Source organism: Sinohyriopsis cumingii, chromosome 19 (genome assembly GCF_028554795.1).
Source record: "Sinohyriopsis cumingii isolate HCF-2022 chromosome 19, ASM2855479v2, whole genome shotgun sequence".
Classification (NCBI taxonomy): domain Eukaryota; kingdom Metazoa; phylum Mollusca; class Bivalvia; order Unionida; family Unionidae; genus Sinohyriopsis; species Sinohyriopsis cumingii.
In genome coordinates this window covers 22,288,535-22,315,886 of record NC_142979.1, presented here as the reverse complement: position 1 = coordinate 22,315,886, position 27,352 = coordinate 22,288,535, and the positions used below count along the sequence as shown (strand labels likewise).

The 27,352-nt window shown below is 34.5% G+C and overlaps 1 protein-coding gene across 2 annotated transcripts; it reads left to right on the top strand.

The window, feature by feature from the left end:
• Positions 1 to 551: 551 nt before the first annotated feature.
• On the top strand, positions 552 to 22,198 carry LOC149775267 (neuferricin-like). 2 transcript variants are annotated; one of them, XM_089944362.1, is made up of 5 exons: positions 552 to 979; positions 6,005 to 6,145; positions 7,049 to 7,235; positions 16,404 to 16,625; positions 21,789 to 22,198. In XM_089944362.1, the coding sequence occupies exons 1-4, from the start codon at positions 652 to 654 to the stop codon at positions 16,618 to 16,620; spliced, it is 873 nt and encodes a 290-aa protein (XP_089800488.1). In that variant the 5' UTR covers positions 552 to 651; the 3' UTR covers positions 16,621 to 16,625; positions 21,789 to 22,198. The 2 variants fall into 2 exon arrangements, with proteins under 2 accessions (XP_089800488.1, XP_089800487.1); XM_089944361.1 differs by having other exon boundaries at positions 16,404 to 22,198.
• The last annotated feature ends 5,154 nt before the right edge of the window (positions 22,199 to 27,352 follow it).

Sequence of the window (27,352 nt, the reverse complement as noted above, 5' to 3'; positions counted from 1 at the left end):
CAAAAGAAGGAGATGAAGAAACACACACGAATTGAACAGCCAATACATAATGAACACAATAACGTAGATGAAGACAGGCAACAAGCACAAATATCATGAAAACGGCACTAAAAAACGTAACAGCTCCTTCAAACCGGTTAAGCGATAGCGGCCATCTTGTTTTTTTTTCTTCAATATGTTATTATATAGGTTAGTGTATGACAAAATCCTGCTGTGTTAAAGTTCAATTCAAAATTGTTTGTTTGTTTTGTCGTTGTGGTTGTTGTTGTTGTTGTTATTATTATTGTTATTATTATTATTTATATCATGATTGCATAACAACAAACGCTTCTTGTTGTTGAAGTTTTTTTTAAAAATTACATTACTTTATAACATTTCTTCTGTTTTACCCTTGTTATCGACTACAAACATTTTCCCTTTACTTACTTCTCTTTTTATTGTTGCACTCTATCGTATTCAATTTTTTTATTTTTATTATTTTGTCATAATATATCACGTCCGTGTCCGCTGTATGTGTCGTATCAAATTTTGCCAGGCCGATGTAAGTGGCATAACTCTAGCTGCCTTAATTTGTGTGATCATCACCTATTTTTAGTTATTATTTTTTGGCTATATATATCCAATCTAAGCTTTAATAACTTTAAAAGTAACATGGCAGAAGATAACCAAGACAGAGGAACTTTGAACAGTTTTCTTTTATACCTTTTGTCCTTAATAGTAGTTGTTATTGCCTCTTTTTTCTTTGTACCTGTCTTCCATCCAGTTCGTGACTATGTACTAAATCTGATGCCATTTGATGCACGTGAAGAAATTATTCATAAATCGGAGGCGCATGGAATAATTTTAACAAAAACAGAACTTGCAAAGCATATGGGAGAGGATGGGGGAAAAATCTACTTGGCAATTTTGGGAAAGGTGTTCGATGTCACCAAAGGCAAACAACACTATGGCCCTGGAGGATCGTACAGTTTCTTTACTGGTACTTTATTTAGGGAAATAGCATCTACATACAGTTTTCAACGTTTTCAAGAAAATGAAACAATTATGTTTTACGTGAACATAAACTAGTTTGTAAACCATATTGAAGTTCGTTTTGTCAACCAAATCAGTCTCTTCATCATTGATGTTGAAAAATAATAGATTGAGGCCATTCACACGGCTGTCTAGTCCTATAACGTAAGATAAGTCACCCAGTATTTTTGTTCTGGGGGGTGATGGCACTACAAAAAAAACCAACGTGCTATGTCTTACATTGTAGGACTAACGGCTGCCGTGCACCTTAGCTACTCAAGACTATTTGCACGCTGCCAGACACCAAAATAAATTGTACCTCATCTAGAAAGCAGAAGGGCGTGTAATTTATGTAAAGCTATTTGTATGGCTGTCACTTACCTGGTCTTCGACATGTAATCATTTTTGAAACTGTATGGGTATTTGCAGGTCACTGTAACGTGTATAATCCTTTTCCTGTGGTAAAAGTAGAAAGTTTCAAATAAATGTTGAGTGAATTCCAGTATTGTCACCCACAAACTTGTTTCATTATTCACTCAGAAAACACAGCCCAGACAAGTTGGCTGGCTATGGTGTATTAAGAGTTTGAAAATAGCAAACTTCATGGAGATGTCAGCTGATTGTTGTTTATATTCTGCATTACCGCTCCGGTTGCCTAGTGGTTATAGCATTCACCTCAGCTGTGGGAGGTTGTGGGTTCGATCCCTGGCAGAGTCATACCAAAGACTTACAAAAATGGTACTGATATTTGCCTCGCTGGGCGTTCAGCATTAAGAGGTTAGTGTTAGGACTGGTTCGGCCTGTTGTCAGGTTAATTTGAATGGGTGGGACATCGTGCTGTATGTCTGCAGCATGATGCCCCAGTGCTATACAGCACTGTAAACTGCCACACTGCAGACATAGTAGTGATATGGCTGAATTTTTTTAAAGCTACATTAAAAACCCAAATCACATCACATATTCTGCATTTTTTTTGTATACATATTTTGCACATTAAATCTGAGTAACATAATTCTTTCTGAATTAAAGGTAACAAAGCATACAATAAAAATAAAAATGCAGGAAGTGGTATTAGATCCAGGTTCTTTTGTGTGACAGGGCGACATGTTTCCACTAGAGCAGTGATTACTACACTGGATGACAACATTTCTTTCCTTTTACTATGGCTGTCTATTATCTGTTGATAAAAAAAATTGAAATGTTAAAGAATTTTTTTGTGGTCCAATTTCATTTTCTTTGGGAAAACCAGATTCACCTGGCAGCTTCTGATTGTTTGCACCCCATAACTATTCTAATCTGAACTGAGACAGACAATTGCCATATGGATTGTCTTTTCAATTGTGATTATATGGTGGCCATAACACTTTAAAAAAAATGACACCACCCAGGGTTCTTAAAAGATTGAAAAAGTTTAGAGTCATTTGACCTTTGACCTAATAATCTTAGGAGCCAAAACAGCAATCTCAGTACTCATAAGTTTTGGACAGTCATAAGCTCATATTTGAGTTTGTTTTTTTGTGGAACAAACTGATTTCTTATCTTCTTTTGAATAATGAGAAACACTTGTACAATATAAGAAACAGCGAAGCAGATGGTGAGACAGACATGGTCATTATTAATTTTTTTACAAGTGTTTTTTTTTGAAAATTGTATGACTATATTTCATATATTAAACAGAAAAACGATTATTTTATTCTTTATTATACTTGTAACTTCTCAACACATTTTTTTTAATTGCTCAAATCAATGAGTGCAAATTTTACGAAACTTTTACTGAAATGTACATTAAATAAAACACCCATTATTTTTACCTTTTTGCAGATTGCAACAAAATAATTATGTGTAAATAGCAATAAAAGTATGTCCACTTACCTTTGACAACTGGCATCATTAGCTCTATATCTTCCAGTTTTGTCTAATTGATTATAATATAAATGGCAATCAAACAAATGCTGATATTTGATCCTAGGTTAATACAAAAAGTCCTAATTGATTATGAATTTTTAAATGCTTTCCTGATTGAAGCTTTGTTGTTGTTGTTGTTCTAGGGTTTAACGCCATTTTCAGCACAAGATAGGCTATACATGGCGGCCAGTATAACTGGTGGAGGAAGAACCCTGGAAAACCCAGGGAAGAACCACCGACCCACGAGAACCTACTGGCAGGCTTTCCCATGTACCCACGCTAGCCAAGCCTTGAACTCAAACCCACGCAGACAGAGGTGAGATGGCAGTGATCTGGAATGGTGAGCACTTTAGACCACTCGGCCACTCAGGGCCCCCCTGATTGAAGCAAGTTGATTACTAGTAAAACACATTTGCTTGGGCCAGTTTATGTCTTCAGGCAACAGATGTAATGTATTTCAATGTCTTTGATAATCACAATAATTCCATACATTCTGGAGTTACACATGTATACAAGAGTTGCTCCTATTTATTTGTTCAATTTGTCTTAGCAATAGTATAAATAGACATTGTAAATATTAGCCACAGATGACATAGTTTTTATTGAAATAGACTATTCAAGAAACCAGAAATGGACAGCGAGCAGTCTGTCTGCTTGTTTACATTGGGAGCTTCCTACAGAGAACCTTGGTATGTGTCTATTGAGAATCCTGTACTGTCATGTCCTATTGAGAATCCTGTACTTTCATGTCCTATTGAGAATCCTGTACTATCATGTCCTATTGAGAATCCTGTACTATCATGTCCTATTGAGAATCCTGTACTATAATGTCCTATTGAGAATCCTGTACTATCATGTCCTATTGAGAATCCTGTACTATCATGTCCTATTGAGAATCCTGTACTATATGTCCTATTGAGAATCCTGTACTATCATGTCCTATTGAGAATCCTGTACTATCATGTCCTATTGAGAATCCTGTACTATCATGTCCTATTGAGAATCCTGTACTATCATGTCCTATTGAGAATCCTGTACTATCATGTCCTATTGAGAATCCTGTACTATTATGTCCTGTTACAGCATCATCCCTATTGCCACAATATTTGAGCATTTCAAGAACCACCATCATAATTCGTTACATCTGAATGACCCTTATGTAAACATATACTCAAGAAGTTCACATAGCTTTCAAGATTAGCATTTTGGAAGAAATGCTGTATTAATGTTAAAAAGAAAACCTCACATTCTTCTTACATGTACACAATTAAGTAAGTCATCCAATGGCATTCATACCACATCCAGTTCCAATCCCTTTTTCGGTACTTTTCATTTATAAACTTACGCCAAGTGAAATGTCAACAAACTATATACGTCATAATTTAAGCAATCCCACTGGAATTAGTCACATGACTTGAGCTATTCGACAGATTTTTTAAATATTTATGGGGCCCATCATGGGTTGTATTATCAACTCATGATTTGTTTGGGTTCTTAAATCCATTGTATAAAGAATAGTTAATAAACACTATCGTCCCTTCAGATGCACGAAAGGTGCTTTCTATACAATGTAAATTCATGGCCATTGGGATATGGGTTGAACCCAGACATCTTTCAAATGCATGAAAGGTGCTTTCTGGACAGGGGCACACAATATAAATTTAAGGGGATTAGGGTTAACTGCAAATTGAACCCAACCATCCTGTAAATTCAAAGACGGTGCTTTATGGACCAGGGGCACACAGTCAGTATTGAGCATTGGGGTTAAGTGCAAATAGGTCGTCTAATAAAAATCTTAATTATTTTATGGATCTACTATAATTCAGTCATACAAAGATCTTAAATTTATGAATTTTGCAAATTTTTATTAAATATGTTCCCTTTACATAACATTTCCAGAAATTTGTGTTTCTTACTTTTGATATCATCTTGCCAGCAATCACTGTATTTCTTAGTTACCATAGCAATAGGACATACTCTTTAGAGCACCTCCCATCAAAAGTCACCTTGGAATACCCAACACTTTGGTAGATTTATTGATCAGTAATGAAAATCATTCACTGTGCCAATGCCTCACATGTTGATTTCCAATGGAGTAGAATTCCAATGAAAATACTATGCAGGAAATTTTTTTGGGTATGTTTTCTAAGCAGTAATCCACTAACAGGATGTAATGGCATATCTGTTGCTAATACAATGTATATAAAAGTATCTAGTTTGAAGAAAGAAAAGAGTTTGGAATTTATTTTTTACATGTAAACATAAGTTAGTGAAATATGCCTTCTGTTGAATATACATTACCATGTTAATTTTACTTGATACCTATGTACCTACTGCATATCAGTGCAACATCAACATTTCTCTTTTAGTTAGTTGTTAGTCTTGGTGTAATAATTTACTAATCTGATTCCTCTACTGAAATGTACATACTGTACATACTATCTTATAAGATGAGTCCAACTGCAAACTGCAGAGACCCAGATCTGCCATCTCTTATTACAGATCTGGGTCTGTGCAGTTTGTTAGGAGTAATAAGTAGAACAAACACTATAGATCCTAATATGCAGGTGTATTATGATATGGCATATCAAGATCTTTGGTGCTAACAGCTTAATTTGATTATTAAGCAAGTAAATACAGTACATATCATATAACACATGTACACTATATAAAGGTTAATTCGAAAACAGTAATATAAGTGTTAAGCCAGGAAGTCATTAGGCACCAGCAGGGGTCCATCTCCTGCTCCTGCCCCCTTGAAGCTTGATTTCTGGAACAGGGTTTACACCAGTCCCAGAATGAAAAGGGAGACCACTCTTGCCAGACTTCCTCCATGGCAAGCAGATGACCTTTTAGCACTTGTTACTAAAATAGGACAAAATATGTGACTAACCATCTTTTTGAGCTTGGTTAGGCTGGACTCAAACCCATGATTATCATTTTTATCTACCTATATTAGTTCCTCTACAAATATTTCTTCAATATATCAGGTAAGTTTGCTACTTGATCAGCTCATCTGAGTTTGTATTTGTTTCATGATCCATTATTTATTTATTACAGTAATACAGAGCTGGTTTTTTTTCTTCAGGAAAGGATGCATCAAGATCCTTTGTGTCAGGGGATTTTACAAGCCAAGGACTTACCGATGATGTAACTGGACTCTCTTGGACTGATGTACTGGGACTTGCAGAATGGGTGGAGTTCTACAAGAAAGATTACACCCACATTGGTAAAATTTCAAGATCGGTATGATCTCTGCACTCAGTGTTTATTTCCATATTCAAATCGTATTTAATATATATTCCAGTGCAATGTTTGGACTGGTCTGGTCTTTTTCTGTGCAGTACTTTTGACAGACCATTTTCCTTTTAAGTCATAGATTTTTAAAGATGTACGTGTACTGAAAAGAGACCTGTACGCATATATAAATATATTTATGTATGTATAGGAGATGGAGTGCCAAAGTTAAATATTTAATTTCATTCAACAATTTCCATTAAATAATCTTCATCTTAAATTGTGGGGCCCTGAGTGACCGAGTGGTCTAAAGCACTCTCCGTTACGGATCACTGCCATCTCACCTCTGTCTGTGTGGGTTCGAGTCTCGGATTCAGCCAATGTGGTTATGTGAGCAGGCTTGCCAGTAGCTTATCGTGGGTCGGTGGTTCTTTCTGGGGATTTTCCCGGGTTCTTCCTCCACCATTAATACTGGCCGCCATGTATATCCTATCGTGTGCTGAAAAATGGCGTTAAACCATACAACAACAACAACATCATCTTAAATTGCCAGTTGTGTAATATTCTTGTTCTCATGGGCTATCTACTAAACTTTGTAAGAAAATTAAACGCAAGTATAATTAGCTATTAAAAATGAAGCAATAATTCCATGAAGTTTCAAAAAATTAACTTTTTTTCATTTTCTCTGTTTGAATAAAAATGTCTGCATTTTTTAAAATTAAAGTCATCTTCAATCTAATATGGCTGAAAATTGCATTTAAAGACAGACAAGACCACTCTGTTGGCCTAAGTGGTTATAGCATCTACCTTAGATGCAGGAGGTTCCAGGTTCATATCTATACCACTACCATATTACAAGTGGTATCACAAATTAATGAGACAAACAAAATTTCAGGTGTTGTTGTGGGAACATTTTATGATGAGACGGGTGAACCCACCGAGGCATTAAAGAATTTCCACAGGGAGCTGGAAGAGGCAAAGATTAAACAGAAACTTCAAGATGATGACAGAAAACTTTACCCAGGATGCAATTCTGAATACAGGCCAGGTGTTGAAAGGAGACTTTGGTGCTCAAATTTAAGGTAAGTTAAATCTGCCTGATTGCAGGTATTCATCTGTAATGCTGTACAACATTTGTTCCATACTTTAAGAAATAGGAAAGACGGTAAGGATGTGTATTGCACAGAGATGAAGGTATCTAGAATTTGAACTGGCTGTGGATGGGTGATTAGGTATATGCATCTGTGGACAGCTAAATTGGTTAGATTTTATCAGTCCTTGTAATTCATTAACTCCATTTTTGTTTACTTTATATTTGGAACAAAATACAGTCACATACTTCCAGTTTTTTCTTTTTCACTCCTGCAACTAGATGGAGCCAATTGGTCAAGAATTAGATTGGGAACATGTTTTGGTTAAAGTTTTTTTCCACTTATATTTTTATAATCAGTCGTTTTGTTCATTTGTTTAATATTGGAAATGAAATGGCATCACTTATTTTTTGTCCTCCCTTTAGCACTCCTGTCCCTGGTTTGTTGTCTCTAGTTGGGGCTGTATTTAACACTTTTTGGTTACATTGTTTCCCATCTATTGATGGAAAATTGCATGGTTTTGAACATCCTTTCCTCTCTGTACCACTGTTACCTCTTATCAAACATGATTTTTCTCCATTTTAAAGTGGAATTCTGCTTTTATCCTGCCTTGACTCAGATTTTTCTTGATATCGTCCATTTTTTATATCATCTCTGATCTGGTTTTTAAAAAACGGTCTGTCTGCTCTCATTCTGCAATGACCCTTTTATTTGTGTGTGTGATTTGGATTTTTAACATATTTTTAAAAAAATTTCAGTCATATCGCTACGATGTCTACAGTGTGACAGTTTATACTTATGTCTAGCACTGGGGCATCATGCTGCAATCATGTAGCATGATGTCCCACACAGTCACATTATCCTGACACCAAGTCGACCAGTCCTAACCCTAACCTCTTAATGCTGAGCACCATGTGAGGCAGCTGTTAGTACCATTTTTAGTCCTTGATATGACTCGGCCGGGTGTGGAACCCATGATCTCTCTCATCTGAGGCAGACGCTCTAACCACTAGGCCACCGGAGCCATGACCCTCCATATATTTGTTAGCACATGACTCTTGTAAAGAGTATTCTGATTGGTCAAAGGTTTTTCCATTGTGTAATGGAAACTGTTGGCAATGGAAAAAAGAAGCATGCTTGCAAAACATGGTATCTCAAGTTGTTAAGAGAGACTGTGATGCAAACAGTTTAGATAAAGGTTTAAAAATATATGGAAATGGGAATGGCTGGAGCAAAAAGTTGAAATAAATTTAATTAGTCCTTTTATAAAAAAACTGAATGCTAGAGGACTAGCATTTTGTGACCTCTACTTTGTGGTAATCACAGTTGGTAGAGCTTGGAACAGCACCTACAAAAGAAGCTGCATACAGAAAAATTTAAGCTCAGAAGGCATCTGGAAAAAGTGCAGTTAATTACTTTAAGAAGAAAGATTTCTTGCATGAGAGAACAGATGTAGCCCTTTGTCAGAATATATGCACTGCATGTCACCAATACAAGCACCAGCTTGAAAGGAAAAAGGCTCTCATTGAGAAGGAAAAGAAACAATTGCACATTGAACCAAAAATGTCAGTGGTGACTGAAAAGAAGGCTAAAGAATTCTTTGCAAAGCCACAAAAATGAGTTCAACTGGGATATCAACAGGTTGTGTCTATTGGAGAAAAAGACAAGTGAATGTATGGGATTATTTGTATATAGTTGATTTACTTGGGTGTTTATTTTACAGATTTGTTATGAAAAGAGAGAAGTATAAAATATTTGCTGCATTAATTGAGAAATTATTGTGACTTAATTGCGATGTGAACACTGACATGCACATGAAATAACTTCAGCATCAATAGTATTGGAGAACAGATTCATCTGACAATAAATATTGTGAAATTATTGAAGTCAAGTTGAACATTTTTGATAGGTTTATTAGTTTTTCAAATGATTATTTTTGGTTTATTTTATGATCATAAGTTTAACCAGGAGCAGTTTTTTATGAGTGTAAAATGCATTTTTGGCTGGGGGCCCTTGAACCCTGGATCGTGGGCACTGCCCCTTGAGACCCTGTTATGGGATGACCCCCAAACCCCCATTCAAATGTTTTCAGCTTTTGTTATGGAAGACCAAAATCATGTCTGCTCTTATGTCACTGAATACAGCCACGGAGTCAAGAAAAAGGCTTATGGTCAATCTGTGCCCAAGTTGTTTCATACCCAGTAGAAATTGATCATTTCGTACCCAAGATGATGGTTGTTTCATAGCTAAGGTGATGGTCGTTTTATACCCATTATTTATTGTACACAGTTAAATATACCGTATTGTCACATTTACTGCTCCTTCTCTAATTACAAACCTATCTTTTGACTAATAAACTGTTCCTGCCATAAAACTTGCATTAGTAAAGCATATCCAGGCAAAAAATTGTCCAAGCACTGATAAACAGTTGTATTGTCTTCACTGAATGATAGCATCTATATAAAAAAAAAATAAAATCACATTGCAAATAAAAAGAGAAAGAAAACATTGACCAGGTTTAAATAATTGAATAAGTCTTTTCTTTTGCAGTTGTTCAAACTATTATTCATGGGTATTATTCAGTAATGACTAACATGGCTGAATCAATTACAAATGTTTAGCCGCTCAAAGCAACTAGAAATTCGGCGATCTTTTAATAATTGGCTGAAAGTTTGTCATCTCCAATGACCAGTACTGGTGTTAAATTCAACTTTTGTTGGATGTTACTCCCTGGTACTCAAACTGCAGACCGTGATATACTATCTGGACCACTAAGCCGTTTTTCTGTTGACTGCCAGCTGCAAAAACAAACTTGTGCAAACGTTTTCAACAATTTAACCGATCACAAGAAGCTAACAAGTTAGTGACATAACTGAAATTCTCATTTCAAATAACTGGAATTGGCGAGTGAAAATTTATTTTCATTGCTTGGCATAATCTGTTTTTTTTTTATCCTCCTAAATATAATGCACGTGAATACTCTTGGTGGGGGGGTAACTTTAACTTGGCACTGCATTTTACATATATTTACATCTGTATTCTAAGGCTATATGTTTGATGTTTTAAATAACTGAATAAACTTATGCATGCTTGGATTCTGCCAGCAATAAAACATCTAAAATGAACCCCAGGTAATATGTCATATATCTGTCACCAAGGCAATGCCTGAAATCAAATATGTAACAGTTTGAAATATGTATAAAATATATTTTTATATAATCTTGGTGGTTATATTTGGACTTAAATGTGTGCTATAAACGACTCTAATTTTGTTTACGAAACAACCATAGCATTGGGTACAAAATGACCATTGCTTTGGGTATGAAACCACTCATTTGGGTATGAAACAACTTGGGTATGCAACGACTTGGCTACGGAATGACCTGCTTCGCAAGAAAAGTGGGTACTTTTTATGCTGAAGGTTTTTTCCCCCTTTATTTCATTTTTTTTATATTTGATTGGTCTCTCATCAGATTCACCTCATATTTTGCATACGATATGAACTCAGACCTTCCTTTCATCCTCTTCTCTTGTGTTGTATCACAGATGAGGTAATGGCATCAAGAAGGAGTCTCATAACTCATTTTGAATGTTTTTTTTGTGTCTATTTTCTCCAGTCTTTTTATTTCACTAATCCCTTGCAAAATTAACTCCATATTTAGCATTTTTAAAATCTTTGAAACACAGACCTGCCATTTTGTACCACTTAATGCTCCTTAGTTAGACCACTCCGGTGGCCTAGTGGTTAGAGCATCTGCCTTGCAAGTTGCGGATTCAAACCCTGGTCAAATCATACCAAAGACTTATACAAATGGTACTAACAGCTACCTTGCTATGCACTCAGCATTAAGAGGTTAGTGTTAGGACTGGTCGGCCTGATGTCAGGATAATGTGACTGGGTGGGACATCATGTTAAATGTCAGTGGCATGATGCCCCAGTGCTAGACCACTGTAAACTGCCACACTGCAGACATCATAGTGATATGACTGAACAATTGTTAAAGCTACGTTAAAAATCCAAATCACACACAGACACATGCATGCTTCTTGGTTATGTCCTTAGATGAGACCAAATTTTAGTCAAGAGGTTGGATACGTTTGTTTTTTATTCTTAGCTTATATTGAATTTAGTCTTTATTCAGTTTATACCACATTTCAAATGTAGCATTTTCAAATTAGCAACATTATACTTCCTTTGTCCTGTCCTTTGCACAACAGGGTTCTCAGTGTTTGGTATTTTTTTGATATTTGATATATCTTTTTATTGGAAGATACAGTAGCTTAATTAGTTGAGTGTTGGACTCATAATTCAAGGGTCACAGGTTTGATGCCTGCTCAGACCAGCCCAGATCGGCTGCCTGGGTGAGTTATCTCCCATTTCCTCTGCATTATATGGCCAGTAATAGTTTTAAAGTGATGCTAATCTGACGAAAAATTGTCTTTATCTCAGGATGTGCAATCATTTTGCAATGAGACACAGGTGTTTTGGGGAGAGATATGTTCCTGCTTTGACGTAACATAGTAATGGACAGTTATTTGTTTGGTTTGGGGTTTGTTGGGTTTAAATGCCATTCTTTAGCACATTATATTGGTGAAGGACAAAACCAGGAAGACTCAAGGAAAAACCATTAACTTGCAAGAAGTTACTGGCGATCTTTCTGAGATACTTTCTTTGAGACATGGGCAGAGGTGAAATGTACAAGTGATTGAGTATATCTTGTGTGTGCAACTTTTCTCTCAGTTTTGTGATAATATGTTCTGATATTTAATAGGCTTCTTTACCAGAGGGGCATGTCATTCCATAGTTTGATGATTTTGGGGACAGTTATATTATCCTTGAATTAGGGCAGTGATGGACTGTTGTGAAAATTTTGTATATGCCACTCATCTTGGATTTTAGTTAAAAAGGTAGTATAATGTAAATATGTCTGTATTTTCCGATTCCATATGATAAAATATGAATATGTTTCAAATTTGAAATCAGTCAGCTATACAGTTATAACAGTATCAATTTTAATTGTGTCTGTTGTTAATGTCTTACTTGTAAAAGTCGGTTGACTGCACAATTTCCTGGTCTAAACAATTATGATATTTACTGAGTGACCTGTGCTCATGCAGAATTATGGTGTTGATAAGAAATGTTGGCAAGGTAAATATACTTGACAAAACTGTCAGATTGCTGCAATAAATCAAGAAAGCATTTTTTACATATTAATTGATACAATAAACAGATAATATTTATTTTTAAGCATTATTAACACTGTCATGTGTTGTGCAATGGTGGCAATGTCCAGCAAACATAACTGGGAGATAAAACTGTTTAGTGTGCATAACATATTTAGCAAAGTGGCCAGGTTTTATTATTTTATTTATTATGTGCATTAGCATTAAATTATTCATGGGAGAAGTAAAATTAACACTAAAACACAATGTGTGGCTTTCAAATAAGAAATATATAGTCTGGAAACAGGTTCCAAATTTATAAGCTTTATTGGAATACTTTTCATTTAAAGTGGTTATATCTAATCCTTAATTTTATTACTAAAGAATATTATACCTTAATAATCAGAATGACAGGGTCATTTGGTTAGTTTTATTATTATTTTCTTTTTAACTTGCTGCGATACACTGTCCACTTACCCAAACTGATTGTATGCTGCCGAAACATTTGTTTTGTACTCTGCCTGTAACTTTTGATAAAACATGAATTCTTTCAGGAGCAAATTTGAACCAGTCATTTAAAATGTCTGTTGATGCAAGTGATTGATTGGGGGGTTGAGTTGTGGAGTCTTAATACAAGAAGACAAAGGTTGTGTGGATCATCCTGTGTGCTTTTTTTCTAAAACAATTAAGCAAGTATTCACGGTATTATTCAACAATCGAGAAGGAGTGTTTGGCTTTAGTATCGGCTTTGCAACAATTTGAAGTGTGTATTAATGAGCTCCTTTTCCAGTCATATTCAATGATCACAATCCACTTACATTCATTAACAGAACGACAAATAAAAATCAGATTCGTGAGGTGGAGGTTGATGTTGCAGGACATTAGGCACATCGAGGGAAAGGATAATCTGATTGCATAATGCACTTTCACCTGTATAGAAATATTTTATTGCATTATTTTGTTTATTCATAAGAAATCCTCCTTTGTAATTTTATTATTATATTATTACATGTATGTTTTACTAATATGTGATAGAAAGCTTTATTGCATAAAATGTTCTATTTCATTATAGAAGGAAGTGTTATATATATCTATTTTAGCATTTAAATTTTTGTCCATGAATGTAGATTCTAATTTTAGATAGAGCTATTAATAGATGTTTACTAGTTTTAAACTCAGCCTTGATAATGAACCTGTTTGTATGTAGGGAGTTGTCTTGTGATTGGATAATTGAATAATATAAATTGACATAGTCAGGTGTTTTATTTAATACAAGTGCGGTGTTGTCAAATAATTCACAAGGATGAATTGTTACATAGAGTCACAATATAGTCATGGACACTTATATAAAAAGAGGATTGAACAAATATTTTATTCCTATTTCCTTGTGTTGTTCTTTGTTTAAAATCAGTCTGCATTTGTATATAACATGTTTAGAGTGAATTTGAGAGGAATTATTTATTTAAATTATTTGTTGGAATTGTGAAGTGCTCATATGATGATCTGTACTAAAGCAACAATTTGGAATTATTGTAAATTCATTCAAAGGAGTTGTGGACAATGCTATTTTGATATATCAGGACTGTTGGCCCTTCATCTCATCCAAGCTAATTGGAACATCAGCACATTCAGGACCTGAAATTCATTCGGAACACTGTTCTTTTGAACTTGTGATAGAGCTTTCAGGATTATTTTGGGTTAAGTTAAAACAATATATGTTCATCTTAAGATTTGGTTTTGCTTCTTTCTCTTACTTAGTTTAAGACCACAGAGTCATAACACTTGTCGTCCTGTTAGTGCCAGTCTTGAGCATGTTTGTTTTATTGTCTAGAATTTTGTATTGTGAAACATTTCATTTATTTTGGCAGTGACACCAGTAGTGACATCTATATTAGGGTCCTGTGTTAAAAAATTTGAAAGTTGTGCACCTTGAACATTATGTTTTTCAATGTAATGCCAATTTAAAGTGATTCATTCCTAAAAATGTGGAAAAGTTGTTTGATTGACTAATGAGATGAGACAACATAATATGTGATGATGATGATCACATGATGTATTCTTTCATGTACACATGAATCTACATGTTCTTATCTTGCCAGCAATAGCATAAAAAGTATGTCATCGAAACATTTACTTCTTATTAAAGATAAAGAAATTTTCTTAAATTCAAAATGAGGGAAAATATATCAACTATGTTATTCATAATTATTTGGAAACATTGCTGTGTCCTTACCCTTTGTCTGCTTTTAAATGGAAATTAATCTTTTCACACATCTTTATTTGCTGCCCCTTTCCTTTCTTATTTTGTATTACTCCATTTTTACAAAATATTACCAATGACATGTTCATTTTAATAGAAAATCGCTTTGTTGTTCTTTAGTAGAGTTAAGTAAGACTGGGTGTCAAGGTGTATCTCTGTCTATATAACTTGCACATGGATATCTTGCAAATCTACTTATAATGTGCAGTCAGGCATGGATCCAATTTTTTTATCTCCAGAAAATACCAAGACAGTTCACCTCTATTGCTTGAGTGTCAAGAAATTCTCAATCAAAACTGGCATATGAAACTTTTATATATCTCTGGTTTTATTGTTCATAGTGGCAGAGCCAGGAAATTTAAATCTATGTCATAAAATTCACACATTTTAATAAAATGTCATGTGTTTTTTCATATTTTCTTACCAATTTTTTATAAGTACACTGTAAAAAACTGTATTAGGTTTTTTTTATCCATGAAAATATCAGTAATGTCTACCGTTGGAAGTATTTTAAGAAATAAAAGTCAACTGAATAAGTTTTGTCAAGTGAAATGTGTGATTTAGTTTCACTGTAATCATCTTGAGTGCAGTATAATTTCTACATTCAAATGTGAACTGCATCCATCTACCATCACAGCCATGTATATTATGTTTGTTTCATTCTTCAATCAGTTAATGTATTATGATGTTAATTATGTCTTTTGTATTATAAAGTCAAACAGAGGTGATAGAAATAAATATTTCATTAAAATGCATGGAAATATTACCAAGATTAGGAGCTAGTGGTCACAATAGTGTGTCAGATCTAGTTATTTCATTTGACCAATTCAGCACTATAATTATAAATAGTATTCTTTAGGTAACAGAGTTAAAGTATCTAATATTAATTAGTAGTTTATCACACTAATTCACATATATAATTAATGACAGCAAGCAAAAGGATTACTTGGTTCATGAAATTTTTTTGTTTCTCTGACACATTTCAATACAGAGAAGTGAGTTCCAAATTTTATTTTGAACTTAAAATACCCAAAATGGCATTCCAAGATTTGCTCACAGGTGAGCAGAAATTTCACTATTATTTGAAATGAAATCATGGCATCAATGTGTTACTAATAGAAAAAAGATTTAAAATGAGTTTTGACATTGACAGTTCTTTCATGAATTTCTTATCCCTAGTTCTTGAAAAAAGAAAATCTTGTTTTGTTGTAAATCGGCAAAACACTCAAATATATCCACATTCAAATGTAGAAAGCAGCGATGTAATACACAGTGTTTTTGCACACACACACACATGTGTGTATATATATGTAAATATAAGTTGAAACCACTTATAGTGATGATTTTTAAAAATCCTTTATAGGATGGTTATCATGAAAATAAAGGTAATTTATACAGAAATCAAACAACCTCATTAGAAAAAGCATTTTATTGAAAATTATTCCCAGTGTAATTAGAAAACTAGTATTAAACCATTAAACAGCCACCACCCACCCCTCAATTGTTCATGTCCAGATGGTATGGCATTTCCTTCTTGTTAGATGTCACTCAGTAACAAGTGCTATTGCCTATACTGCAGTCAGTGTTTTTGGACCCCATTGTGCAAGAGTTATTGAGGGACAGGTGTAGTGCTTCAAAACCAGGTCACATTTATGTTCATATTACAAATATCCCATTATAGGCCATATATGTCTTATTGATAATTTGAATTAGTTCTGTATGGCTTGTACTTCTAGTGGTGGTGTGAAGAGGGAATGGATCGGTAGGCCAAGGCAATACTTCCAGCCAGGTCAGAAACAACCCCGTTGTGCCTGTGTAAAGGATTATGGCCCACCATCTGACAACCCAGATGGCAAAAACCATGCCAACAGAGGTGATCTTGACAACCCCAACATGAAACTTTATGAGGACTGTGATGAAGAGGCTGTTTCATGTACTTTTCCAGATAAATAAAATAAGTAATTCCTTGTATAAACATTTGAATTAGTTTTTTCTAATGAGTCAGTTTGAGTTCTTAATGAGGGAATTATTTATTGGCCCCTGTATAAAGATTCTGGAAGGCTGTTAATTTTAAGCTACTCTTTTCCACAAACAGGAGATAGTTTTGAGTTTTACCTCTCATACGAAAGGGATGACTGCCATCATTTGGATCACTTTTCTATGCCTGTTCATTGCTGATAATGTTGATATTATTGTTAGATTTTATATCACCAGTTGAGTCAGTAAAAATATCCTTGTCTCTTTCCAAGTAAAATACATGCAGCTCTCCAAAATAAATAAGTATATGTAGTGATATGTCTAAAATTGGTACATTTTGGGTGGATGAACATCCAGCAAGATACAAGAATTGATACTCATAAAGAAAGATAGGCTTGAAATAAACACTTCATTATGTTTTGCCATGTATTAGATACCATCCCTTTTAAACAATTTATTTTAATTCCTGGAATATTTCTCTGGCGCTTTAACTATTACTTGCATTGCTATTAGTGATGGCATATTACCAAATCATTGTCATGCCAGTGTAGGTATTATGATAAAACAATGGTAGGCATGTGGGCCATTCAAAATGGCCACTATTTACCTTGAGTTTTTCTTCAGCATGCAGTGACAAAGTCAGAGGACATTCAAAGGGCACTAGAGTCTTTATTACATCTCTAGTTACTTGCATACAGTTATTGTGTTAATTTAGTAATGCTGTATATGCTTTAGTGAATCATAATGTATTATTATTCAGTATGTATTATCATCTGGCATATTTATCTTGAAGGATGACCTTTCCAAGGAAAGTATTAAGGGTTATGCTGCGTCAGGGTTTATGATGTTATTATAATTTCAAGAAAATTGCTTACCAGTAGACTCTGATCTGTAAGCACATGCAGTATACAAATCTTGGTCTGTGTTCATCACTGTTGGGTGTGCAATCTCTTTTGGTAAATGCATAATTAAAACTAATTTTTACCAAGCCTTGGTTACAAGCAATTGGGTCTATTAAGATTGCATCATTGTTGAAGTTTACATCAACAGAAAGGAACTACTTATGTATTCATGCACTATTTTGTGTTTTCACAATATTTATCAAGAGTGGATAAAATATGGTTCTGTTGTTTATTTCAGGAGGTTCATAATATATTTATTTATTTATTTCAGGAGATTCATAATTATTTTATAACTCTATGTAATGATAAGAATTGAATTTACATATTTTACAGGATCCATAAAGGCAGGCGTGATTGAACTTTCAATGAATATTCAGTGCATTCATGAAAAATACTATGCATATATTTACTGTAATTGATATTCAAACTTCATAATTTCATAAATCCTGTAAAATATGAGGTTTAGGTCTTCAGCAATATTATGTAATGATGCAATGAAGATAGTTGATGGAATATAAAATAAATCAATCGACAATACATGCTGTTGAAGATATTTATGGGTCTTCATAACTACCAGTCATAAAAAGAACTTAATTGGAAATAACGTCTTCATTTAACAAGATTTTTAATCAGGCGTGAAAGAGCTTCTTTGGTCATGAATTGCTCATTTCATATAATCAAGCTTTCTTAATAAATTTTCTGTGTTTATATTAAGATTCATGTTCTCAAAATTCTATAGATAATTTGTGAATAATATAGTGACCCCACTAGAATGGTAGAAAAGGAATATAGCATTACCCTTGTTAATATGACTTAATGTATATCCATTTGAGTTTTTGGGACACTGGGTGGCCAAGTAGTCTAAAGCACTCACCTTTACCAATCACCTCCATTTCATCTCGTTCCACTAGGGTTCAAGTCTTTGGTTCAGCAAATGTGTGTGTGTGAGAAAGCTGCCAGGTGGTTCCCATGGGTTGGTGGTTCTTATTGTTTTTTCCTGTGTTCTTCCTCTACCAGTTATACTGGCCATGGACTATCATGCACAGAGAAATGGTGATAAATCCCAAACAACTACAACAAGAACCATTTGAGTTTTGCATTTGGGTCACTGTGGCAGGCCATTTGTGTTTCATGAGCACATTTTTCATTAAATCTTTTAATGTAGATTTGATCTCATGTAACATTAATTTTCCCTAATTTAAAACCACATGTCTTTCTGTATTTCCTAGGCTCGAGTAACTACCTAAATTTAGTTAAAGTGTGTGTTTAGTTTCCACCAATGGCCTTTGCATAAGATACATTTCTTCTTTGATTACATATCAACTAGCATAGCAAGAACATCCTTATGCATCCCTTTGAATAGAATGGATTGTTAAGTTGTTGCATTGTCTCCGGACATTGCTAAATGACATGTAGATCCAGACAAATGTTACAGTTTCGTCAGGTTTTAATTAAGAGTATCTTTTAGCAGTGGGGATGTTGATGTTTTCTTTGGGTATTTATCCAATGTTACATGTATGTTTTTAATCTTTAATCATGCTTTTATCATCCGATGGCAAGACTATGGTATCACTTTTTTCATGGGAACCTCTTTAACTTTTGGCAAATATCTGTAGTGTACTGAATATTAATTGTTTAATGTGGTATCATTACATAAATTGAACTAATCAACAGTTACCCCATTGTAGTCCCAAAGAAAATTAGTAATATTTTCTTATTTTGTTTTGGAAATTTGCTGGCCATAGAAAAATATGGCTTGCATTCAGTAGAATGCAGCATTCATACATGAGTTTACTTTTAAATTTTCACATATAGCTGAGAATATCTATGTTTCAACTAGAATGACCTGCTCATCATCTTAACTTACCTGTATTTAAGATTTGTTTAATTTCTGACTTGTAAATCCATATGACATATGGTACACAATAAATCCATATGACATATGGTACACAATAAATCCATATGACATATGGTACACAATAAATCCATATGACATATGGTACACAACAAATCCATATGACATATGGTACACAATAAATCCATATGATGTACAGCACATAATAAATCCATATGACATATGGTACACAATAAATCCATATGACATATGGTACACAATAAATCCATATGACATATGGTACACAATAAATCCATATGATGTACAGCACATAATAAATCCATATGACATATGGTACACAATAAATCCATATGACATATGGTACACAATAAATCCATATGATGTACAGCACATAATAAATCCATATGACATATGGTACACAATAAATCCATATGACATATGGTACACAATAAATCCATATGGTGTACAGCACATAATAAATCCATATGCCATACAGCACTTAAGACTTGAAGTTTTGAAACCATATGACATATGGTACATAATAAAAATGATATCACATACAGTGCATAATACTGCAGTAATTTGCAGAAGCCTTATTGAAATGTAAAACCTGCATGTGTTGTTATCTTCATGACAACTATCAAGCTTATATTGACCAATTTTGTTCTATATGACAGCATACTTTTTATATAAAAAAGACAACTTGTGATGCATTAGACAGAACAATTTAAATTTTTAAGAAAACGAAAATGCTTCGAGCTAAATAATGTATCCAGTGCATGTTTTTAGTATTTTATTCACTTTTTACGATGTTGGATTCTTTCATGAATTAATCAGTCAGTAAATCAATCGATCAGTTAACTGTACCCAATGGTACTGTTTATACTTTGAAATAAGCGGACAAAATGGAGTAGCTATTTCCTGTTTTATAATCAACAAAGACATATTTGTTTCTGTATCTTCTTTGCATTCTCACAAAACCCTTGCAGCACCCATGACCAAGGGAGACAACTCAATAAAACTAATTTCAGTTAGGAAATGGGTTATACATTAATGACCCAATTCGAAATTCTCGTCTATTTCTGATGGAATATACAGCCAATAGTTAGATTATATTTAAGACAGACTTCATAATAATGCCCAGGCATAAGTGGAATTAAAATGTTTAAAGAAAATATAAACAGCCAACATGCACAGTTAAGCAGAGAAATGTTAACATTTTGAATGTGGAAATTAAAATGGGTTATATGCAAATTTATTGGAATTTCAATAGGTATACTTGTTTGTTGTTAGACATCATGTGTTTTGGAACATGGTCATGTGTCTCATCCAAATAGTATGTGAGTCTCAAAATAGAAATCACTCTGATTTTAAAAATACATTTGTTCTAAACCAAAATATGTTTTTATTCCATTTTTTGAAGATTGTACATGATTCATAAAATAATCAATTTTTACGAGGAAAATCCTGAAAAAGACCTGGAAATTTGTTTTAAAATGCTTGAATTCATGTTTACATTCTTAAATTGACTCAATTTATAGCATGCTGTACACTGTAGCTATGTATGTATGTATATATATATATATATATATATATATATATATATATATATATATATATATATATATATATGGACAGCAGTCTTGTATTCTTTCTTATGAATGTGCACTAAATTTACTAATTTCCAACGAAATGAAAGCACTGAAATTTTTACAGAGACGCTTATGTAGCACAATAGATTCTTAATTGATTTTGCAATTTTGTAAGCAATATACAATGTAGTAAGCCAGGGTCACATGCTTTTGTTGGATAAAAGCCTATTAAAACATGAATATTATCCCCAGTTATAGTAATATTATCAAGAACTGAAAAAGATCAATCTCCTAGGATTGGTTTGGGGGATTCGAGTAAACCTTTTCCACTTTTTAAATTGATAGTTCACAAAAGAAATCCTTAATATATGTTTGCCTTTTCCTTACCATCGATTTTAACTGTCATTTACGATCAAAGGTTCGGGAGATTCCTTTTTTTAAGTTTCTTGAGTTTCTCTAATTAATTGCCACCAGTACTTTCAAGTTACCATCAGAAAGCCCAATTCGTTCCATCAGCATGTCATGCTGATTACATTTAGACTTCCTAACTTCAGTAATAACCAGGTTTCTAGTTTGCTTGTAATGAAACCAGTGCTGGGATTTTGCAAACGTTTTGCTTCATCATTCAGTATAATCCTTTGCCAGATAGATTTTTAATTTCATTAGGCATCCAGTGTGGCTTGTTATTGTGAATATTATTTTTGTCTTGCACATTTCCTTACTGCATCCTGTATTATGTCTATAAAATTTTCAGCACTTATATTGATATCATTTTCGCTAATTACACTGTTCCAGGAGATGAATATGAGTACTTGGCATGAAACAGATCGAATCCGTCAGCAGAGTAGACGAGATTGCGATTTGACCCCAAAAAGAGCAACCAGCATCCCAGCATTCTTCGTAAAAAAAAATTCTGATTGTTACTATCTGTTATAAGATTATGTGACTGAAATTGTAGTTAACTTTTGCTGTTTGGAAGGAGAAAGGTTTAATTAAAATCTCCCTTTACAATTTTTTAGTCAGGATTAATGCTCACTCTATACAGAATTTATGGCGTTCCAAATGGCGGTATATATATTCCTTCAGCTAGCAATTTCTTTCCTGTAATGGTTATTTCTATCGAGATACATTTAAGATGATAAAGATCACAGGAAGACCTATGCATTACTGGAAAAATGTTTGTTTACATAAATAGTAACCCCATCCTTTACGTGTAGTCCTCTTCTTTCTAGTTGATTGGGAGCAGACACAAAGAGCTATTTCATTATTCCGTTAAAGCCATTTATAAGTGAATTGCATCAACTCCTTCACATTTACTTAGATTTAACACATCATATCTGTTAAAGGTTGTATATTACGATGTTTAATATTGCAAGGATTTCTCTAGGCTTTAAGATCAAATTTAGGTTGTATCTCTGATGTGAGCGGAAGGATACTTAACCAGTACATTAATACAACACTCGGATACTATGTTGCTGGTAAAGTAAAACTTAAAGCAGTAAATATGTTTTATGGTGTATCAAATCATCCAAACAAAATTAACAGTTATTAACAATTAGAATCAAGTTGTACTGATTACACAACACAGGTCTGAAAGACGTTAAATAAGTAAATAATACCATATTTTCATACATACCGTAGCACCGTTAGTGCAAGTTACAAAGGAAAGACAACTGCAGATGTTTCCACGTCTGACACGGTGGAGCATATATATGCCTATCTGTACCACATAATTGAGATTTGCGTTAAGTTTTGCCCTTATGGTCGGGATTAGGCAAATGTTCAACAGCTGCTGACCGCGTCTGCACGTGCAGACTGTATGGGTGGCTGCAAGTACTTGCAAACACGTCTTTAAATCACAACTGGTTTGTTGCATGTATACTTGGACTTGGATCTGAATATGAACTTTTGATTGTGCTGACAACATTGAAAATAACGGTGACATAATGTCCCTGAAAAACTTCCAACAAAGAGAACCAAATTATAAGAAGTAATAAAAAAAAAATACCGAATTGGTGAATCACTTCTGGGCAATTTTCATTTGGGATACAGGTCATTTATATTTGATTTTTTAGTTGAGTACTATAGCATGTATAGTCAGTCATACAGGTAAGTGAATTACATATCAAACACATTGATATTTTGGGTTAAAAAATATATTTTATCAAATGTAGCTGTACGTTCAACACACCGATAATTCGTAGATAATGCATAGAATATCATCAGATAAAACAGTAGGTGAGATGTGAGAATCCAGGGACTGAGTCGGTAACGGTGCTTTTGTGGATTGTGTGCCAATGCAAAATGTAAGGCAGATCTTCCATCAATTCCAGCACAACTGTCCATGATGTGATTCGGGTGATCAATTCAGCCTTCATTTTGATGACGATTACCCCCAGTGCAGAGCTTGGGTATCTTTTATTTCCGCAACCTTTTTTTTAGAATTCTTCCTTGCTTGATTATCTTAGCTCTTGTTTGTGATATGTCCTCATTTAAACACGTTTAAAATGGCAGTTTGAGGATTTTTAATTCAGATCGTACTTTGATCATTTCCACTTAGGGCAGGATCAAATATAACAAAGACTAGCCTATGTTTCTCACTAGATGTCCCAATTTAATGGAACCCGTCATTGCCATCATTTGTCAGGCATACATACAGATCCTTTGCAAGCTTAAGCAAAAACAGTTTATTTTCTCTTCCGTTTCTTCTTTTCTTCATTATTTGCTTTCTTTTCTTCAGAATCTTCACTGTCCTCGTTATATTCAATTTAAGGGTTAGAGTTAGGATTTGGCTTGGTCTCAGGCACGCAATTCTCGCCGTGAGTATTGATGTAGGCGTCGTTAACAGGTTATCGAGCAACTCAATTTTGCTATCCTTCTTATCAAGTCCTGCAAGATTTTTAGCTACATAGGCTTTCAAACTTTGAATTTCTCTGGATAGTTATTTGCATATTTATTCATGACAATCTGACCCACATCCTTAGGAACAGCTGTAATAATATCCAGTGTTCAATAGACCATTAACAATTATCAACAAATTATCACTTTATGCGATGTTAACGCAGTTCTAGAATCAGTACAAATCAGTGGTAGTTTTTGTTAAATTGGATTGGGAGGCTAATTTAACTAGATTGTTTTGGTTTGTATTACTGAGATTTTCCATAAAAATATAAATTTGTCATATCGTATGTATGTGTGATTTGAATTTATAAAGTAGCTTTATCAATTTTTCACTCATATCGCTACGATGTGTGCGTTGTGGCAGTTTGTAGTGATGTCTAGTACCGGGGCATCATGCCAGAGACATGTAGCATCATGTCCCACCCAGTAACATTATCCTGACTCCATACCGACCAGTCCTAACACTACCCTCTTAGTGAGACAGCTGTTAGCACCATATTTATGAGCCTTTGGTTCGAACTGGCGATCTCCAGCATCCGAGGCGAACGCTCTAACCTAAAGGCCACCGGAGCAATCGTCATATCATATTTAATCTGTATCTAAATGTAACAACTACTACTACTAACACCGCTACTACTGCCACTACAATTGCTACTACTATAAAAAATACTGCTGCTATGCTGCTCAAACGTGAAGCTGCAATAAATGAGCCAGACAAATTTCATAGATTCACCTATTAAATTAAAATAAAATAGCATGCGATTCTTATGTTATAAATAAAATGAAAAGAAAAACTCCAACACCTTACTTAAAAAATTTATTGTAAATATTAGTATGGCAGTATGTTTAAAAGCTTATATTTGGCTGGACAAGGTCTCTCCTCATGCTACGCCTTTGGCTTACCGTGCTATTCATGGGATTGGGGATGAAAGGGTTGGGACTTAGGAAAGTTAATAGCATATAAAAAAATCGGACCTCAACTTCTCTCTTAAACTATAGTCAATGACAGTCAGAGATAACATCAAATTACGCGGCATTCAAACGTTAGCATGATTCGTATTCTGCAGGCTACGTTGTAACCTTGAGACCTGGCCCTACCCTTGATGTACCCCCTTCCTTTAGGGTATCCTGGATGAGCCCCTGAAATATGACAATGCCACAAAAACAACAACTAGTACTTCGACGACTACTACTCCTAATAGTACTACTACCGCTGTTGCTAGGAAAAAAATCATCTATTTTGTGAACGTCATAAAACACACCAAATTATGAAAAGATCTAAACACACACACACACACGAGCTTATCGTATATACAACGTATGTTCATCCGGGGAAAAGCGGTGACCGAAAACAACGGAAACAGACCCAAGCACCGTTTGAAGAAATATTTAAATATCCGATCCTATGGAACTAAAAACTTCTATCCATACATTGAAATTTTGTTAAAGCGAATGTCACAAAATGGCTTAAGAAGCTAAGATTTCTAAGTACTAGAATCTTTGAAAACATAGAATGCGTTTGTTTGTGTGTGTGTGTCACGTTTGCTAACCACCCAGCTATAAAGTCATGTGTAAGCTATAATCTACCTGTCTTGTGAATATTGCCGCAGCCTTGTGTTTCATCTCTAAAGATTGCCGCGGGATTACTGTTGAACTATTATTCAAGGTTACCCTGACCGGCCAGAGACCGGAAACTTGAGTCGGCAAAGGTGACCTGTCGCGTCACTTAACAAAGAATTTCCGTTATCACACCTTTATATGAAACGTTAGTTCAGGAATCAAAAGGAAAGTCCACGGTGTGAACGGGGCATGTTCTTATCCGTCCCCACATTGACAGACATTGACATTGTCCGCTAAGTTTGACTGGACCAGACCACAGCGATATCCAATCAAAATTGAGATAGATGGCATGATTACAACTCAGACCCGAATGATACCTTCTGAAATCTTAAGAGTAATGTAGTATTCGCATGGAAAGATTGCAGATCAAAAGGGTTTACTCCGAGAAAGAAACCACTGCATGAGAATAAGTAGCACAGTGAGGAAGAATTTGGTAACTAAGTCAGCTCGTAAGAGCGTACTCTAAGGGTTGAGGTATACGTTTTGTTAGAGCCTTTTGTTTTTTGTGCCTTTTGCGTACTATTTCATTTTTATTTTCATCATTTCCATCTATTTTTTTTCATTTTGCAAATTTTGATTTTGTCAGTTGAAGAATATTTAGTCTGCACCTGACCTTTTGATTTGCCACTTCTGCAGATTTTCAAATTTCAATTTTAAAACTTTTTGATGACAATTTTCATGTTCTTTTTTGCTGTTGTTGTTATCTTGTAATATTTTTTAGCTTTGTTAGTTGCATAAATCTGCACCTGACCTTTTGATTTTGCCATTTCAACAAAGTTTGGTGAGAGATCCACTCAGTTAAGTTCACTTCAACTTATCACTGAGCTCTATTCTCATACATTCGGTGCATATGATTATCTCCACATCAATTAGTATGGATAACATACCAAAACTAATTATGTACAAAGGAACAATTATAGATGAATATTTTGCAGTAAGGGTAGAGAAAGGAAGGAAAGAGAATATTTAGTTGCAGACCACCCTAAATGTTGTCAACTTCTGGACAGTGAATGACTGCCACCGACATTCTGACATTCTAACTGCCCTAAAACTGAAGGGAATTGCAGTAGACAAGATTGAAGGGATACAAATTGGTGGGAAAAACAAGTTTGTGATCTACCCAAAAGATTTTGACTCTCCCGTGGTAGGCTTTGACCAGCTAGAAGTCAATAGACTAAAAGCTACGGTATCAAACGAACCTTTACGAGAGGTTTAACCAAAAACCCGTGAAATATTCATCTCGGGGCTCCCTCTAGAAGTTGACAGTGAAATTTTAGTAAAGAAAATACAACACAAATTCAAAGTACCGGTTAAAGCCGAAAACAAAAATGGCCGTGGTATGGGACTATCAAAACAGGCGTGAGAATACTCACAATGGTAAACGAAGATTAGGCGAAGTTACCCATATTATTATATGTGCTAGGTTTCTTATTGAAATCCTGGTACAGAGGATACGAGCTAGAAAGGGCATGATCTGGATGTAAAAAAAAAAAAAAAAAAAAAAAAAAAAAAAAAAAAAACAGGCCATGCACCAAGGGACTATAAGGAACCTTACGTGCCTGGCACATATGCTACAGCAGCATCACTAGTAGTAGGACCCACACGACTGGAAACCGCTTCGGCACTTATTGAACAGGATATCACAAGTTAAGCTATGTTCAAGAAGCCCAAATAGAGGCAAAGAATGACCAGGAAACCAATGACCAAAACTATGTCCATGATGGGAACTTCCAAATAACCACAACTACAAATTTTGACACAACAGACGCAAACAGCGTCCAAGCCCAAAGTGACACAACGGGATCTCTGGGGATGAAAAATCTCGAATGGGAGGACTT